Source organism: Macaca thibetana, chromosome 8, assembly GCF_024542745.1.
Source record: "Macaca thibetana thibetana isolate TM-01 chromosome 8, ASM2454274v1, whole genome shotgun sequence".
NCBI lineage: Eukaryota > Metazoa > Chordata > Mammalia > Primates > Cercopithecidae > Macaca > Macaca thibetana.
In genome coordinates, this window is record NC_065585.1 from 47,252,584 (window position 1) to 47,272,270 (window position 19,687).

Genomic DNA, 19,687 nt, shown 5'->3' on the forward strand with positions numbered 1-19,687 from the left:
TAGTAGAGACAGGGTTTAACCATGTTGGTCAGGCTGGTCTCGAACTCCTGACCTCATGATCCGCCCACTCGGCCTCCCAAAGTGCTGGGATTACAGGCATGAGCCATCATGCCTGGCCCACTCCACCATTTTCATAAGTCAAGCAGCCCTCCAGCATATCTGGGAGCAGCCACTTGCACAGCTTATGGAGTGAAAACACCCATGCCCACTTGCAGTCTTGGGGTGGAAAAGATACGTTGTGTCTCATCCCCCTCTTTGTCTCTGACACATTCTCTTGAAAAATGAGAAGAAGGAATCAATGCTGGATGCAAGGTTGGTGCCTTTAGCAAAATGGGCTTCTAGGCGAAGGAGGATGACAGCGAATGCTGACAACTAGGGCAGGTGGGGGTGATGTGGTCCGTGTGTGTGTATCAGAGGGAGGAAAGAGGGAGAGAGAGACTTGGAGCCCAGAGAAGCAGTGTGCTTTTCCAGGCAAGTGTGTGGTGGCTTTTCCTGAGACCAGCCCCATCAGAAACCCAACTGTGCAGCCACTGCTGGTGATCCAGAAATCAAGTATCTTGGCCAGGCATACTGGCACATGTCTGTAATCCCAGCACTTTGGAGGGTCGAGGTAGCAGATCACTTGAGGCCAAGAGTTTGAGAGTAGCCTGGCCAACATGGTGAAACCCCGTCTGTACTAAAAATACAAAAATTAGCTGGGCATGGTGGTGTGCCCCTGTAAACCCAGCTACTCAGGAGGCTGTGGTGGGAGATGTGCTTGAACCCAGGAGGTGGAGGTTGCAATGAGCTGAGATTGTGTGCATCGTCAGTTTTATATATATATATATATAGAGAGAGAGAGAGAGAGAGAGAGAGAGAGAGATGTTGTTAATCATCTTGGAATTTGTTTTTCAAAACGTTTCAATTAACATATTAAACACTTCCCACTCATTTTCACATTTGCAAAAGTCTTGTTTACATCACTATGGAAACAAGGACTTTCAAGAACCTGGAAGATCTATCACTGGGGTCCTCATTTAGTTAACATCAATAAAGATTCTGACCTCTGAAAACAGGGCTCTTTAGGTCCCTGTGGTCCCTGATTATAATTTCAGATGCTGCTGAGGCTACCAGGTCGTTGGGCAGTTCTCTTAGCAGCCTTTGTAGGGGGTCAGATTCAAGTGGCTGGCCAACAAGATACAAATGTCAAATACAGTTTCAAAGAACTTATTAGAATGATAATTGTGGTAAAGCTTTTCCTTACTGTGTTACCTCATTTATTCCTCACAGAAATGTTCCAAGGTTGGCATTCACATTTCCATTTTACAGATGATAAAACTGAGCCTCAGGGAGGTTATATCACCTACGTTGTATCACATCTATAGCCTCAGGGAGGTTATATCACATCTGGAAAGTAGCAGAGGCAAGACTTGAACCCAGGTCAATGCCAAAACTCATTCTCTTGGCACTACCCAACCTTCCTATAACCTCCACAAGCCAGGCTTACCAAGGCCCTTGTTTAGAATCAGCTGATTTATACGTTTTCTGTATGTTTTCATGACATTTTCTTTCTCTAGGAAACATGTTCACTGGATCAGATGAATAGACCCCTGGCATTTTCCATTCCTAATACCTCGATTCAGCTCACAATGTCCCCGCCTCTCTTCTGGGCCAGCTCTTTCTTCCCTGCTGCCACGCAGGGAAGCATTATTAACAGATCTAGCTGGGCAAACCTAATACACAATTTTCATAACACCTTTGCCCAGATAGGTCCAACAACAAGGACATTTCAGATGAGAAATCTTGCCCCGAATATTGGAGAAAAGCCATGAGCTTCAGATTCAATTAAAGCTTCAAAGGAAAATTTATTCTGAAAACTCGTGTGCAACCATGTCCTCAACTCCAGATGCATTCACCACCGGTGAGGACCCCAGGCCCAGCACATCCAACGAGGACCCAGGGAAAGGAGAGCTTCCCAAACAGTCACCAATCCCTGTCCCTGAGCCCTCCCCGAACCACCCCCACCTGCCCACTTTTGGGGGTGGGCACTGTCACTCACCCAGAAGGGCCGTCTGCGGGTGGGTCCGAGCGTGTCTGCCTCTAGAGATGGACCTCCCACGTGACCGCTCCTTAGCCTCGGCGGGGAGGAGGAGGATCTGTCCGAGGAACAGCAGGAAGCAGCCTGCGAGCATCTTTTCCATTTTCAAGACGAGCAAGAGGGGCAAGGCTGTGACAAACACAACACGGGAAGGCGGCAGGGTGAGATTTCTGGGTCTCCCTAAACTCCAGGAGCGGCAGGCCTGCCGCCCCGCCTTTTCAAACAGGCCACTTGTACTCAAAATGCTGTTTGTGTGTTCGGTCTTTGAGAGCTTAAGTAGCCCCCATTGGTAGGCTCTTCTTGGACACTCTGAGCAGGGCATGCATAGTTGGAATTTTTCATCACTGTAATCACTGTAAGACTGAATGGAAAACTTGAGAAAAATCTATCCTGAAGTTTCTTATCAGCTAAGTTCATTATCAATTACTCATAGTCACATTTTACATTTTGGATTTGAACAAAAAAAAACTATTATATATCTGAGAGTTCCAAGTAACAATATTCGTTCAGTCTAATAATAGTAGATGACACCAATTGGTTTATATAAATTATACATATAAAATTAATGTGTAGTTGACAGAAAGTAGCATCACGTAGCCAGCCTCCCTGCCTCCCTGTCTCCCACATACATTTATTACGAGAGTGTTGGCACAATGGTTATGGGCTTTGACTCTGGTATTAGACTGAGGCCATGTGCCAATCCCTATTATAAATTCTTTACCTATATTAACTTGCTCAATTACCTAATATTATTCCCACATTCCCATAAGGCTCAGGAAGGGTCAGTGGCCTGCCCAAGGTCACACACAGTTAGCAAGTGTCAGAACCAGAATTCAAACCCAGGGTCAAGGCTGGGTGCCATGGCTCATGTCTGTAATCCTAGTGCTTTGGGAGGCCTAGAAAGAAGGATTGCTTGATGCCAGAAGTTTGAAACCAGCCTGGTCCACATAGCAAGGCCCCATTTCTACAAAACAATATTTTTTTAAACTCATTTAAAAAGTAAAAAAAGTCCAGATGTAGTGACTCACACCTGTAATCCCAGCACTTTGGGAGGCTGAGGTGGGCAGATCACTTGAGGCCAAGAGTTTGAGACCAGCCTGGCCAACATGGCAAAACCCAGTCTCTACTAAAAATACAAAAATTAGCCAGGTATGGTGGCTCGCGCCTGCAGTCCCAGCTACTTAGGAGGCTGAGGCACAAGAATCGCTTGAACCCAGGAGGCAGAGACTGCAGTGAGCAGAGATTGCACCACTATACTCCAGCCTGGGTGACAGAGCAAGACTCTGTCTCAAAAAAAAAAAAAAGAAAAAAAAGAGTAAAACAAATTCAAACCCAGGACTAACAGGTCAATTTTCCAATGCATTGATTAGTAGAAAACTGAAAGGAAAACCCCCAGAAATCAAGTCACAAAAAGCCATAGTTGTTTCCTTGTCAGAGGCAGGGACAGGGCAGGGGTGAGGCAGGGACCATGTTTCAAAACTTAAAAAAAAAAAAAACCTCGCTATTTCAGCGAACTGTTTGTTCAGCAAATTGCTTCCAGGAATTGACCTGGGAATGGACCTGGGCCTGTCAACCTTCAGAGTCCAGTTTTTCACACTTGCTGTGTTGAACTAGCTCACTATTTTTCATATAATTTTACTATGCCTTAAGATTATATTTAAAATAGTGAATGTTTATTTAGCATCTCCTATGTGCCAGCCACTGGGCCAAGTGCCTTCAACGTATTAAGTGATTTAATTCATAGAGTAACTCAGAGAAGTTAAGTAACTTGCCCAAAGTAACATTGCTCATAAGAGGTGAAGTTCCAGAACCCACTAGCTCAGTGGTCCCCAACCTTTTCGGCACCAGGGACTGATTTCATGGAAGACAATTTTTCCACAGACCCAGTCGGGGGGATGATTTTGGGATGATTCAAGTGCATTACATTTATTGTGCACTTTATTTCTATTATTATTACATTGCAATATGTAATGAAATAATTATACAGCTCAACATAATGTAGGAATCAGTGGGAGCCCTGAGCTTGTTTTCCTGCAACTAGATGATCTCATCTGGGGGTGACAGGAGACAGTGACAGATTATCGGGCATTAGATTCTCATAAGGAGTGTGCAGTTCACAATAGGGTTGACGTTCCTATGAGAATCTAATGCCTTAATTTGTGCAGCAGCAATTTTTTAAAAAAAGAATCTAATGGATTTAATGGTGCTGGTGATCTGACAGGAGGCAGAGCTCAGGCGGTAACGCAGGCAATGGGGAACGGCTGTAAATACAGGTGAAGCTGAGCTCACCCACTGCGCACCTCCTGCTGTGCGGCCTGGTTCCTAAGAGACCACGGACCGATTCTGGCGGGGGTTGGGGACCCCAGCACTAGCTCACTACAAATAACTACTCTCCACACTCCCCTTTTTAAATCTTTTTTTTTTTCTTTTTTTTGAGACGGGGTCTCACACTGTTGCCCAGGCTGGAGTGTAGTGGCGCGATCGTGGCTCACTGCAAGCTTCGCCTCCCGGGTTCACGCCATTCTCCTGCCTCAGCCTCCCGAGTAGCTGGGACTACAGGCGCCCGCCACCACGCCCGGCTCATTTTTTTATTTTTAGTAGAGACGGGGTATCACCGTGTTAGCCAGGATGGTCTCGATCTCCTGACCTTGTAATCCACCCACCTCGGCCTCCCAAAGCGCTGGGATTGTAGGCGTGAGCCACCACACCCAGCCCTTTTTAAACCATTTAAACTATTTTTTTGAGACAGGGTCTCACTCTCTCACCCAGGCTAGAATGCAGTGGTGTGATCATGGCTCATGGCAGCTCAACTTCCCAGGCTTGAGCGATCCCCCCACTTCAGCCTCCCAAGTAGCTGGGACTACAGGTGTGAGCCAACACACCCAGCCTCTTTAAACTCTTTACTAATTAGATTGGTCCCTTCTCATAGCTTTAACTCTGAGATTCCTTCTAAACAAAGGACGAAAACAGAACATCTTGCCTCTTTCGCAAACCCTAAACTTACTATTTACTTTCAAGCTGCCTTGCTATTTATCATCTCAGGGCTTTTGTTAGGGGTGGGAGGACAGGGTCTCACTTTGTCATCTAGGCTGGAGTGCAGTGGCACAGTAACTCACTGCCTCTTTGAACTCCTGAACTCCAGTGATACTCCCACCCAAGCCTCCCGAGTAGCTGGGACTACAGGTGTGCCATCATGCCCTCACCTTATTTTATAAAACACTATTCAGTGTGTTTCATCATTTATATGTGATTTATTATTTTATTACTATTCCCCTTTCTCCAAACTGAACAGATAAAAAGTCCAGGCTTATTTGTTTCAAAATGTATACAACATGCTCTCAAGGCCCACTTCCACTCTGAGGCATTTGCACTCAAATCAAACACTTGGAATATGATGTGGTGTGTGATCATTTCCAAAAAACAAACATGATTGCATGTGGTTTGGGTTTAATGTGGATTTCAAGAAATGTTTGTATTTCCAAGTCACCACTGCTAACAAAAAGGCACTGAAGATAGGTGAAGAGTGAGCAGTTAAAAATAAACAAAGCAAAATAATGCTAGCTGTCTAACCCTGAGCAGGTTACTTACCCTCTCTTGACCTCAGTTTCCTCATCTTTAAAATGGAGGTAACAGTAGACCTAATTGTTGTATAGAATAAATCAGTTCATATGTAGATACATTTAAAGCACTTCAAACACTGTCTGGCACATAGGAAGTGCTGAATAAGTGTTAGCTATTTGTTGTTGTTGTTGTTGTTACTATTTGGAGACAGAGTCTCGCTGTCGCCCAGGCTGAAGTGCAGTGGTGTGATCTTGGCTCATGGCAACCTCCGCCTCCCGGGTTCAAGAAATTCTCATGCCTCAGCCTCCCCAGTAGCTGGGACTACAGGTGCGCCACACCATGCCCAGCTAATTCTTTGTATTTTAGTAGATGTGGGGTTTCATCATGTTGCCCAGGCTGGTCTTGAACTCCTCACTCACCTCAGCCTCCCAAAGTGCTAGGATTACAGGCATGAGCCACCACACTTGGCCTGTTGTTGCTGTTATTATTATTATTGGTATTATTCTGTAATCAAACCAATCAATAGTATACACTGTTGACCGGGTGCGGTGGCTCACACCTGTAATCCCAGCACTTTGGAGGCTAAGGTGGGTGGATCACCTGAGGTCAGAAGTTCGAGACCAGCCTGATCAACATGGAAAAACCCCGTCTCTACTAAAAATACAAAATTAGCTGGGCATGGTGGTGCATGCCTGTAATCCCAGCTACATGGGAGGCTGAGGCAGGAGAATCGATTAAACCTGGAAGGTGAAGGCTGCAATGAGCCAAGATCATGCCATTGCACTCCAGCCTGGGCAATAAGAGCAAAAGCAAAACTCCATCTCAAAAAAAAAAAAAAAAAAAGAAAGAAAAGAAAAAGAAAGCATACACTTCTAATTTTGTCATATTAAGCCACTTAATGTATATTAGACAGATTTTATGCTTACTTATGTATATTATCCTAATAATAACATACAAATCCATAACTGTTAAATACACATTAGTATCTAAAAATATTTAAAACTTTCTTTTTATCAAAATGCAATGGCAAAAGGCCGGGTGCAGTGGCTCACTCCTGTAATCCCAGCACTTTGGGAGGCTAAGGCAAGGCAACATGGCAAAACCTTGTCTCTACAAAAAATACAAAAATTAGGCTGGGCGTGGTGTCTCATGCTGGCTCAATCCCAGCACTTTGGGAGGCCGAGGTGCGAGGTCAAGAGATGGAGACCATCCTGGCTAACACGGTGAAACCTCGTCTCTACTAAAAATACAAAAACATTAGCCAGGAGTGGTGGCGGGCGCCTGTAGTCCCAGCTACTCGGGAGCCTGAGGCAGGAGAATGGCGTGAACCCGGGAGGCGGAGCTTGCAGTGAGCCGCGATTGTGTCACTGCACTCCAGCCTGGGGACAGAGTGAGACCCCGTCTCAAAAAAAAAAAAAAAAAAAAAAAATTAGCTGGGGAGGGTGGCACGCACCTGCAGTCCCAGCTACTTGGGAGGCTGAGACTGGAGGATTGCTTGAGCCCGAGAGGTCGAGGGTACAGTGAGCCATAATTACACCACTGTATTCCAGCCTGGGCAACAGAATGAGACTCTGTCTCAAAACAAACAAACAAAATGCAATGGCATGACAAGTCACAGACTAGTAGAAAATGTTTGTAAAATATGTTTCTGATCGATTATTTCTATCCAGACTATATAAATTCTTTTTTTTTTTCTGAGACAGAGTGTCACTCTGTCACCCAGGCTGGAGTGCAATGGCACGATCTTGGCTCACTGCAACCTCTGCCTCCTGGGTTCAGGTGATTCTCCTGCCTCAGCCTCCCAAGTAGCTGGGACTACAGGTATGTCCCACCACACCTGGCTAATTTTTGTATTTTTAGTAGAGATGGGGTTTCACTATATTGGCCAGGCCAGTCTCGAACTCCTGATGTCGGGTGATCTGCCCGCCATGGCCTCCCAGAGTGCTAGGATTACAGGCGTGAGCCACAGTGCCTGGCTGGGACTATATAAACTCTTATCACTCAATTAGAAGAGGATAAACAACCCACTTCAGAATGTGCAAAAGATTTGAATAGTCACATCACCAAAGAAGATACATGGATGAAAAATAAACATATGAAAACATGTTCAACAGCGTTAGTCATTAGAAAAATACAAATTAAAAGCACAATAAGATGCCACAACAAATCTACTAGAATAGATAAAATTGAAAAGAGCATAATATAAGCTGGAATTGAAAAGAGTATAATATGACCTGAGAATATGAAAAAATTAAAAAACAATTTTTAAAAGACTGACATAACCAAGTGTTGGTGAGGATGTGAAGAAACTGGAACCTCGGTTCGGCACCGTGGTGCATACTTGGAATCCCAGAACTTTGGTAAGTCAAGGTGAGCAGATCGCTTGAGCCCAGGAGTTAGAGACCAGCCTGGGCAACATGGCAAAATCCCATTGCTACAAAACATACAAAAATTAGCCAGGCATGGTGGCACAAAGGAAGAAAACTTAGAACAGCTACTGGGGGGGGGGGGCTGAGGTGGGAGAATCACTTGAGCCCAGGAGGTTGAAGCTGCAGTGAGCCATGATCACCACCACTGCACTCCAGCCTGGGTGACAGAGCAAGACCCTGCCTCAAAAAAAAAGAAAAATAGAAAGAAAATCTTACAGTGACTTGAAAACTAACATGAAATTTTCTAAAGTTACTTTAAGTAGAAATATTTTTAATATAAAATATTTTTAAATAAAGTAAATTAAACATAAGAAATTTAAAAAAGGAATTATGATGTTAGCTGTGGGCTTGTAAAAAAGATAAATAATAAGGGTCAGGCATGGCGGCTCACACCTGTAATCCCAGCACTTCGGGAAGCCGAGGCGGGCAGATCACCTGAAGTCAGAAGTTTGAGACCAGCCTGGCCAACATTGTGAAACCCGGTCTCTACTAAAAATACAAAAACATTAGCCAGGCATGGTGGCACATGCCTGTAATCCCAGCTACTCAGGAGGCTGAGGCAGGAGAATTGCTTGAACCTGGGAAACGGAGCTTGCAGTGAGCCCAAGATCACACCATTGCACTCCAGCCTGGACAACAGAGTGAGACTCTGTCTCAAAAAAAAAAAAAAAAAAAAGATAAATAATAAAGGAATGGGAAAAGGATACTATATAGATGCCAAAATAAAATCAGTGTGGCAATATCAATACCAGACAAGATAGATTTTTTCCTAAAAACTGCAATGGCAGTGAAACAAAAAAAATAAAAAATAAGTCAGTGCATGTATCCATCTCAATGATTGTTTCTCAGTCTGGCATTTACAGCTGTCAGCATTTGAATATCAGGACCCATTTCTAACTGGAAAATGGAATGGTGTTTGAGAACAGTTCCTTTCATATATGGGCATCTGAGAAGAATTGCTGTGCTGAGAAATAGAGGTTAATTCAATCTGAACAGATTCCATGAAGCATTTGGGAACATGGAAAGAATATTTTAAAATAATACAACGGCTTTGACTTTTGTTTTAGCAATTTTTCTCTTCTCCATGGGACAATGAGTCTTTTCATTTAATTTTACCAAGGGGGTGGGGGAAGAGAGAGAGAAGGAGATTATTCTGTCTTAGCTACGGGTTCTTCTAAGCATCACTGTTGCAAGTAAATCGACAGGCGAGTAGAATTCCCTCCAGAGCCGGAACTGTATGCTGCGGTCCTTGAGACGAGAGGCCTGGTTCTACACACCTGCGTGACCTCACCTAGGTAACAGCTCTCTGGGCTTTAACTAGTCATCCATAAAATAAGAGGCATGGCCTGGGAGCCAAGTTTCTTCATCTAAACCAGACCATTGGCAAGATCCTGCTATCCTGAAGAAGGTGGCAAGATCCCCTCTCCAGTGGCAACCCCACCTCCAGACAAAAAGAGAAAGGGGACAGGACACTAATATTTATTAAGTGTCTGGATGGGCTGGCCAGTGAACTGGGCATTTTGCACAGTATCCTCTCATTTGATCTCCACAGTCATTCTGTGAGGTGGATGAGTTCCAAACTTGACGGATGGAACACTAAGATTACAGGTGGAAAGACCGCTCCAAGGCCTCAGAGCTCGTTACCTGGCAGAGACAAGACTGTACCCTGGCCCCTCTCAGGCAGTCAGTCTACTTGTTAAGAATAAGATTTTCAGGCCAGGTGTGGTGGTTCACGCCTATAATCCCAGCACTTTGGGAGGCCAAGGAGGATGGATCACTTGAGGCCAGGAGTTCGAGACCAGCCTGGACAACGTGGTGAAATCCCATTGTAGCGGGATTTTTTAAGGAATCAGAGAGACCGATGGGGTTGAGGAGGATATTTATTATTTAAGTGCACTGGCCCAGTCAGATTAACATCCAAAGGACTGAGCCGTGAACAAAGAGTTAAGTTACTTTTTAAGCATTTCGTGGGGTGGGGGGAGATCTGTTCAGGGGGAAGCATATTACAGAAGCAAGAAACAAAGACAATTGTTCAATTAATTGAGACACATGCATTACATCATTTCTTACTTTCCAAGGAAAAACACGTTTTACGATTTGAGTTTATCTGTCTAGTGACCTTGCAGTTGCACAGCTAGAGAAACAGGGTCTTCACAACGCCTGGGAAAGGAGGACAGATAAGGCTCACTCGCCACAGAAAAACAGGCAGTTAATTTTTAAAGGACTCCGGCTCTTTCTCTTTCTCAGGGGGAATTGTGTTTTCTTATATACAACTGAGTTTCTGCTTACACATTCTTTAATTTCTTTTAATTCCTGTTCCACCATCTCTACTAAAAATATAAAAATTACCCGGGCATGATGGTGCACACCTGTAATTCCAGCTACTTGGGAGTCTGAGGCAGGAGAATCATTTGAATGCAGGAGGTGGAGGTTGCAGTGAGCTGAGATGGCACCACTGCGCTCCAGCCTGGGTGACAATGTGAGACTCGGTCTCAAAAAAAAAAAAAGAAAGAAAGATTTTTCTAATGATAAATTCTTAGACATCAGGCTCAATAGTTTTGCCCCAGATCTCTCTGTCAGCATACCAGGTATGCACACCAACTGTTCTGTGCATTCACAGAGAATCATACAATACTGGAGCTGCGTGAATCTCAGGTGTACCTTCCTGTCTTCTGCCTAATCCTGGAATCCCTGGCAAACGGGGAGACATCTGGTTAGGACTCAAGGCCATCCACGATCTTCAGGCAGCTCTAAATGTCAGACCTCGGTTCTCCACGATGTTGACCTGATGCTGTCTGTAACTTCCACCCAGTGGTGCAGGCCTGCTTGCCAATTCAGCCTGTCCAGACACAAAGTCATCTTTTCCTCAAATCCTTTCATGGTCTTGCTAACCACATCCGCCCAGCCATCCAGACCAGAAACTTGGAGCCAGCCTCCACGTGTCCTCTGCATCCTCAACACATTTGTGAATGGATAAATTCTGGTGTTCCCGCCTCTGTACGGCTCCCCTGTCCAGGCCTCCTGATGGTTCCCACTGCTGCAGCGAACGTTCTACCCTCACCCTTTCTCAATCAGACTCCCAGGAGCCTCAGAACTGCCCTCTGTGCCTTGGGTCCCTCACCTACTGGCCCTTCCCTTGTTGTTTTGAATCGGCCTGTGGCCTCACTGTGCAATGTTAACATTCAAGGCCCTCCTTGACTGACCACTGCCCACCTCTCAGACCATAACGGCCCCCCACATCCACCCCAGCCTCCCCATTAGGGCTTGAAGAACTCAGACTCTTGTCATGGCAGGGCACCTCCATCCATGCCGTCCCTTGCCCTGAAATGTCTACATTCTACATTCTTTGAAATTGCATTCAGTCCTCAAGCCTCAGCTCACATGTCACTCATGCTGTAAAATATTCTCTCATTTTTCTAATGAGAACTGATTGCTTCATAGACCCCTGACAATGGGTTTGTTGTCTGCTGCAGCACACACCTTGTCACCTCTGTTTGCTCCTTGTGCTAGGTACCAAATTGTATGAATAATTTTTTTAAAAAATTATTAATTTGAACAAACATATGTATTGATCTTTTTTTTTTTTTTTTTTTTTTTGAGACGGAGTCTCGCTCTGTCGCCCAGGCTGGAGTGCAGTGGCCGGATCTCAGCTCACTGCAAACTCCGCCTCCCGGGTTCACGCCATTCTCCTGCCTCAGCCTCCCGAGTAGCTGGGACTACAGGCGCCTGCCACCTCGCCCGGCTAATTTTTTGTATTTTTAGTAGAGACGGGGTTTCACTGTGTTAGCCAGGATGGTCTCAATCTCCTGACCTCGTGATCCACCCGTCTCGGCCTCCCAAAGTGCTGGGATTACAGGCTTGAGCCACCGCGCCCGGCCGATCTTTCATTAATTAACAAAATATTAGTTGAGCAAAATGGCCCTGGTTCTGCATCCAAAAAGTACCGAAGTCAAGCCCATGTCTTCCTCTCCATACTATGTTTGCCTGAATGTAGGGGACTGTAACAGGAGGATAATGTCTTCCTTCTTCTTCTTCTTTTTTTTTTTTTTTGAAATGGAGTTTCGCTCTTGTTGCCCAGGCTAGAGTGCAGTGGCGTGATCTCGGCCCACTGCAACCTCCATCTCCTGGATTCAAGTGATTCTCCTGCCTCAACCTCCTGAGCAGCTGGAATTACAGGCAACCGCCACCACACCCAGCTAATTTTTTGTATTTTTAGTAAAGATGGGGTTTCACCATGTTGGCCAGGTTGGTCTTGAACTCCTGACCTCAGGTGATCCACCCGCCTTGCTCTCCCAAAGTTTTGGGATTACAGGCATGAGCCACCATGCCCGGACTTCTTTTTTTTTTTTTTTTCTTTTTGAGACAATCTTGCATGCCCAGGTTGGAGTGCAGTTGCACAATAATGGCTCATTGTAGCCTTGACCTACCAGGCTTAAGCGATCCTCCTGCCTCAGCCTCCCCAGTAACTGAGACTACACCAGTACCACCACAATTTTGTATATTTTGTAGAGATGGGTTTTTGCCATGTTGTCCAGCTGGTGGCGAGCTCCTGGGCTCAATGATCCTCCAGCTTTGGCCTCCCAAGTGGTGGGATTACAGGTGTGAGGCACTGTGCCTGGCTCCTATTTTTCCTGATTGGAAGACCCCACATACAATTTCTTGGTCAACTTGAATATTTTAAAGGATACAGATGAAATATCAAGTATCTACTTATAATAATGTATCAATTTAGTCAAAAAACACATTTAAAACATTTTAAGTTATAAAATAACATGTTAATTTAGAAAAATTGCTCTTTTCATTTTATAAATGTTCCATAAAACTTTTTTTTCCATAAAACAATGTTTTCAAATGCCTTATCTGCCTCTCTAACATCAAGTTTTTTTTGTTTTTTTATTTTTTTATTTTTTGGTTTAGTACTCAGCAGTCATCCCAAAATCCTGAGTGAGACTGCATGGAAATGGAAGCTATGCATGCTAAAAGCAACCAGGCACAGGTCATGGGGCCTCACCCCACACACACAGTTTGGACACTCACTGTCTCCAGACTTCTTGAACACAACACGGAAATAAACTTCTTTCTTTAACCCACTGTCATTTCATTTTTTCTGTAACTTGCAGCTGAACATAATCCTAACCAGTAGACCGTTTTTAAGTCTCTCCTAATGAACACATTTGCACCAGTGCTAAATACAATCTTCCCTTCCTGAATTTCTGCAGGTTGAATTGCATTTATGACAATTGAGATATGGGTAGGTAATCACTCCCTTTCAAAATGAAGTGTAGGCCAGGAGCAGAAGCTCATGCCTACAATCCCAGCACTTTGGGAGGCTGAGGTGGGAGGATCACTTGAACCCAGGAATTTGAGAGCAGTCTAGGCAATAAAGTGACACTTCGTCTCTATAAAAAAAAAAATTTTTTTTTGAGACTCAGTTTCGCTCTTATTGCTCAGGCTGGAGTGCAATGGCGCGATCTCAGCTCACCGCAACCTCCACCTTCCAGGTTCAAGCGATTCTCCTGCCTCAGCCTCCAGAGTAGCTGGGATTACAGGCATGTGCCACCACACCTGGCTAATATTGTATATTTAGTAGAGATGGGGTTTCTCCATGTTGGTCAGGCTGGTCTCGAACTCCCAACCTCAGATGATCTGCCTGCCTCGGCCTCCCAAAGTGCTGGGATTACAGGCATCAGCCACCACGCCCGACCCAGAAAAAAAAAATTTTTTTAATTAGCTGAGCATGGTGGTACACACTTATAGTCCCAGCTACTCAGGAGGCTGAGGTGGGAGGATTGCTTGGGCCCCAGGAGGTTAAGGCTGCAGCAAACTATGATCACGCCACTGTGCTTCAGCCTGGGTGACAGAGAGAGACCTTATCTCAAAAAAAAAAAAAAAAAAGGAGAAGTGTGAATGGAAACAATCTCAATAGCCCTGTACAATAGCACAGAACAACTGTGGTGTGGCGATACAATGGGATATTACACAGCAATAAAAAATAATTAATTATGGCGTATGATAACATGAGAAATTTACAAATATAATATTGAACAAAATAACATTCAAAAATGGATAAAATGTATCTACAATCATAGGAATCGGGATTTTGGTTATACTTGGTTTGTTAGTGCACAGAAAGAGCCTGAGGGGGGATTCTGGGTGCTGGCAATGTTCTATTGATCACAATGCTGGTTACACATGGGTTTATGGCATGAAAATTAATCCAGCTGCATCCTTGATTAGTGTACTTTTTTGTATGTATACTTCTATAAGAAGTTTGTAGGCCAGGCGCAGTGGCTTAAGCCTGTAATGCTAGCACTTTGGGAGGCCAAGGTGGGCAGATCACAAGGTCAAAAGTTTGAGACCAGCCTGATTAACATGGTGAAACCCCATCTCTTCTAAAAATACAAAAATTAGCCAGGCAGGGTGGCTCGCGCCTGTAATCCCAGCTACTCAGGAGGCTGAGGCAGGAGAATCACTTGAACCCAGGAGGCAGAGGTTGCAGTGAGCCGAGATCGTACCACTGCACTCCAGCCTGGGCAACAGAGCAAGACTCCGTTTCAAAAAAAAAAGTAGAAGAGGTCAGAGCATGATGGCTCATGCCTATAATCCCAGCACTTTGGGAAATCAAGGCAGGAGGATTGCTTGAGCCCAGGAGTTGAAGATCAGCCTGGGCAAGATAGAGAGACCCTGTCTCTACAAAAAATGAAAATTAAAAAAAAAAATCTAGCCAGACATGGTGGCACATCCTTGTAGTCCCAGCTACTTGGGAGCCTAAGTGAGAGGGTCACTGAAACCCAGGAGACTGAGGCTTCATTGAGCCGCGACTGCACCACTGCACGACAGCCTGGGCAACAGAGCAAAACCTTGTCTCAAAAAAAAAAAAAAAGTATAAGAAAAAGAAGGCAGAAGAGAGATCTGAGGGGTGGCAGTGAGAGAAGGATGCAGCCTGACATTGCTGGCTCTGAAGATGGAAGCAAACTAAGCAATGTGTGCAGCCTCTGGAAGTTGGAAAAGGCAGGGGAACAAATTCTCCCTGCTGACACCTGGATTTCTAGCCCCATGAGAACCATTATAGAATTGTGGCCTCCAGAACTGTAAGATAATAAATCTGTGTTTTAGGTCACTAAGTTTGTGCTAACTTGTTACAGCAGCAATAGGAAACTAGTACAGACACCGTCTGGGAATTTCAGGGAGGTCAAACGTCACTAGAGTGATTTGCTTCACAGAGATCTTGCTCTGGACGTGGGGGCATTTTTTCTATTTCGTTAGAAATGGAGGAGGAGAAGCAGCTAGAAAAGTCGGCAAATGCTATTGATGGAGAAACAGAGACTGTTCTAAGGGCCAAAGTTGAGGGTTACTGGCCAGGTGTGGTGGCTCACGCCTGTAATCTCAGCACTTTGAGAGACTGAGGCAACAAGATCACTTGAGCTCAGGAGTTCAAGACCAGCCTGGACAACATGGCGAGACCCTGTGTCTATTTTTAAAAGTTAAAAAAAAAAAATCAAAAAAAGAAACAAATTTGAGGGTTACTCAAGGGGAGGGAGAAAGCCCAAAAAGGACAGGAAGGAGCCACTTCTGAACTGAGTTTCAAGAAGCCCTGGGCTGACAAATGGAGATTTGATCCACAGCTTTGACCCCTCTGGTCTTGAGCTTTTGGTCTTTAAGACATGTGAAAACAGCCGGGCGTGATAGCTCATACCTGCAATCTCAGCACTTTGGGAGGCTGCATCAGGTGGATCATGAGGTCAGGAGTTTGAGACCAGTCTGGCCAATATGGTGAAACCCTGTCTCTACTAAACATACAAAAATTAGCCAGACATGGTGTTGCAACTTGGGAGGCTGAGGCAGGAGGATCGCTTGAGCCTGGGAGGCAGAGATTGCAGTGAGCAGAGATTGTGCCACTGCTCTCCAGCCTGAGCAACACAGAGAAACTCTGTCTTGGGGAAAAAAAAAAGAAAGAAAAAAAAAAGAGATGTGAAAACAAACTCACTTAACTGGGAGGGTACAGGGAGAAGCCCTAAACAGCAGTAAGCTAAAACTCTTTGATTTAGATCATTTTCTCTAATACTCTAATATTTCTTTCTTTTTTCTAAATAGTTTTTCTTACCATCATGCCCAATCTAATATTCTAGTATTTCTGGCAGACAGAATAATATGTCAAAGATGTCTATGGCCTAATCCCCAGAATCTGTGACTGTTGCCTTACATGGCAAAAGGGACTTTGGGCCGGGTGTGGTGGCTCACGCTTGTAATCTCAGGACTTTGGGAGGCCAAAGTGGGCAGATCACCTAAGGTTAGGAGTTCGAAACCAGACTTGCCAACATGGTGAAATCCTGTCTCTACTAAAAATACAAAAAAAATTAGCCGGGCGTGGTAGCTCATGGCTGTAATCCCATCTATTTGGGAGGCTGAAGCAGGAGAATACTTGAACCTGGGAGGCGGAGGCTGCAGTGAGCCAAGATCACACCACTGCACTCTAGCCTGGGCAACAGGGCGAGACTCTGTCTTGATTAGCTCAGATTTTCTAGGTGTGGTTTTGTAAGAGGGAGACGGGAGAGTCAGGATGGAGAGAAGGGTTGGAAGATGCTGTTGCTGGCTTTGAGGATAGAAGAAGGAACCAGGAGCCAAGAAATGCAGTCAGCTTTTAGAAGTCAGAAACTGAAAGACATGTTTCCAAGAGCCTACAAAAGGAAGCACAGAGCCCTGCTGACACTTTGATTTTAGCTCTATGAAACCCATTTCAGAGTTCTGAACTTCAAAACCACAAGATAACAACGTTGGGTTGTTTTAAGCCACTATGTTTGTGAAATTTGTTATAGCAGCAATAGGCAACTAATACAACAACATAAAATAACTACAGGGTATCCCCATGGGCAGTGAGCCCCACTTTCCATAAGTAGATAAAGGTTTCTCTGACAGTACTTTTAGAATAACTTTCCAAAAATGTTAGCTGATCCACCTGCTCAGCCACTGAGTTTTACATGCAGGTATTTTGTGAAATTTTCCATTTCAATTGACTCACTTTGAGTACTTTACACCCTTCGCACACTGTTGGATACATTCACACTAATTAGTTCATTTAACCCTTACAACAACCCTATGACGTAGTATAATGTCCATCTGACAGATGACATAACCGAGGCTCAGACAATAATAGCAAGTATAGCTAACAAATATCGATCATTTATTCTGAGCTAGGCATTGAACACATGTTAACTAATTTAATTCTCCCAAAAAAATCTATTCTTCATTTACAGATGAAGAAACAGATGTCAGGCACAGAGAGTCTAAGTAACTTTCCAAAATCTTTGCAGGTATGAGGGACTGGAACTGGAACCCACGTCCTTCGGGTGCTAAGAGCAGTGTCCTTTGGGTTGTACCCCAACCCCATCTCATCCATGTCAAAGCCACTGTCATAGTCACTACCACCAATTACTGACAATAGCCCAGGCCTCTGGAATTCGGCCCAGGCCTGCCATTCCATCTGAGCTCCCTTCAGGCAGTGGTGGCTGTCTGCTGAGCCACATGGCAAGGTTCAAGGATGACCTCATGGGCTGAAGCTCCAAGTGGCAAGTGGTCCCTTGGAAGGACCTCCCTGGCACAATTCACTAGCAATAGCAATGGCATTCCCCATTCTCCCCTTGGTATATTCTCAGCCTCCCTCTTTCCCTGGCCCTCCTGAGTTATCTTCCCATATGCTTTAAACAGGGGAGTCCTCCATAGCTTCCCTAGAAGACAGAGAATCCCTAGAAGGGATGCTCCTGCATGTGCTACAGACCAGAGGGCAGTGAGTGCCAGGGACAGCATTAGAGGCACTCTGCCAGCTTGACTGATCTTAAACCTCCCCCACTCACCTCTCCCACTGCTTGTCCAGCCTCACACCCAACACCTTGCTCAGGCCAGTGTTACACCCATCACACCCTCTTCGACCTGCTTTTCCTGAGGCCTAAGCCTGTCACTCCCCCTTTTCCTCTCCCCACCTCATGCCTTGCCTTCTCTTAGGTGCCAGTCAGAACTGTTTCTAGATAAACTGCAGAATTTTTTTTCCAGAACCTCCAATGGCTCTCTTATTTCAAAGAGCAAACATCTCTCCTTTTCTTTAAATCTCAGGCCACACTTTTACCTTTTGCTAAACAAAGACATATGGCACTCGCTGACAAGAGCTTAGGGCACGACAGCTGCTTGAGGGTGTTTCAGATTCCGACTCTGCTCTGACACTTCCCACAAGCAAGTTCAGGCCTTGGTGGCCCTGGGTTGCCTGGGTCTGCACTCTGGCAACAGGGAACCCCAGAGCCCCGATTTATAGAAGACAGTGTCCTGGTAACTTGGGGGCCTGAGATTGAATTCTATTGGCAGAAATAAAAGTAAAAAGTGTGGACAGATAGGAAAATGCAAGGTGAAGAGCCACAAGCATCTCGTTCTCCACAGAGGATTCTAAGCGCCCAGTTTCAGGGACTGAGAGGAAACATTCCAGGCCATAAACCCATCTTGGTATTTTGAAATGGTTTTATGAGGTGGTCCCTTTGGAAGCAAGCAGGGAGAACTGCCCCGGTGTGGACTCCTGCATGGCCAGCTGAATACGCATGGCTTATCTGCTACCCTCACGTATCCATGGAGAGCCTCTCTTTCTGAACTGGGGAAGAGGTGCATTCACTGCTCATAGCAGCTCCTTGCTATTTCTGGAAAGACAAGCAATTGAGCTCACCTAATCTTAGGATGCTCCTGGAAATGTTCTAAAGACTTTACTTGCCATATCTTTTTTTTTTTTTTTTTGAGATGGAGTTTAGTTCTTGTTGCCCAGGCTGGAGTGCAATGGCACGATCTCGGCTCACCGCAACCTCCGCCTCCTGGGTTCAAGCGATTCTCCCACCTCAACCTCCCGAGTAGCTGGGACTGCAGGCGCTGCGCCACCACGTCTGGCTAATTGTGCATTTTTAGTAGAGACGGGGTTTCTCTATGTTGGTCAGGCTGGTTTCCAACTCCCGACCTCAGGTGATCCGCCCGCCCCGGCTTCCCAAAGTGCTGGGATGACAGGCGTGAGCCACCGCGCCCGGTCGCCATATCTCACTTAATCCTCACAGCTCTGTGGGTATTACCATCCTCATTAGACAGATGAGGAAACTGAGGCTTACAGTAGTTGGTTACCTTCAAGTTGGGTACCCAACTTCACAGCTGAGGTTGAAACCCAAGCAGGCTGACCCCAGTCTCTGCTCTCGACCGTTCCTTTAGGCCGATTGTAAGTGTGCTTGGTGCAGATGCATTATGGCTTCCTGATTTATGACTAATTGAAACTTGGTCAATTGGGTTTGTTCAGGGTGGGCGCGAGTGTCCCTGAGGAGAGCACCTTCCTGTGTCCCCAGTCCTGGACACCCTACCAGGGACAGTCCCCATTTCTCTGTCCTCTCCCCAAACGGCTCCAAACTGTTCTGGGGTTTCTAGCAACTACCACAAAATGCCTTCCCCTTTCTCTGCCTCTTCCATAATATGGGGAAGCTGGAGGTTTAGCTGCCATAGAGAACCCAAGAACAAAATCCAGATGACACGGGCATGAAAATACCAGGTTCTAAGGAGAGAAGAGGGAGCCATCGGCTGTCCGTGGAATAGGAATCACCCCGCATACCCA

General features: G+C 45.3%; 2 protein-coding genes across 4 annotated transcripts in view; both read right to left on the minus strand.

Annotated features, from left to right (window-relative positions):
• Window positions 1-19,687, minus strand: part of ERICH5 (glutamate rich 5) — a 700,842-nt gene that overhangs the window by 201,995 nt on the left and 479,160 nt on the right. The gene's annotated exons all lie outside the window — the stretch shown is intronic.
• Window positions 1-19,687, minus strand: part of MATN2 (matrilin 2) — a 167,977-nt gene that overhangs the window by 147,908 nt on the left and 382 nt on the right. For 2 of the 3 annotated variants that reach the window (XM_050800487.1, XM_050800486.1), the window contains exon 1: window positions 2,039-2,204. In XM_050800487.1, coding sequence (XP_050656444.1) covers window positions 2,039-2,180 — 142 coding nt within the window. In that variant the 5' untranslated portion in view covers window positions 2,181-2,204. Of the gene's footprint in view, window positions 1-2,038; window positions 2,207-19,687 lie in introns of those variants that run through there. The other variant, XM_050800488.1, reaches the window with a different exon arrangement.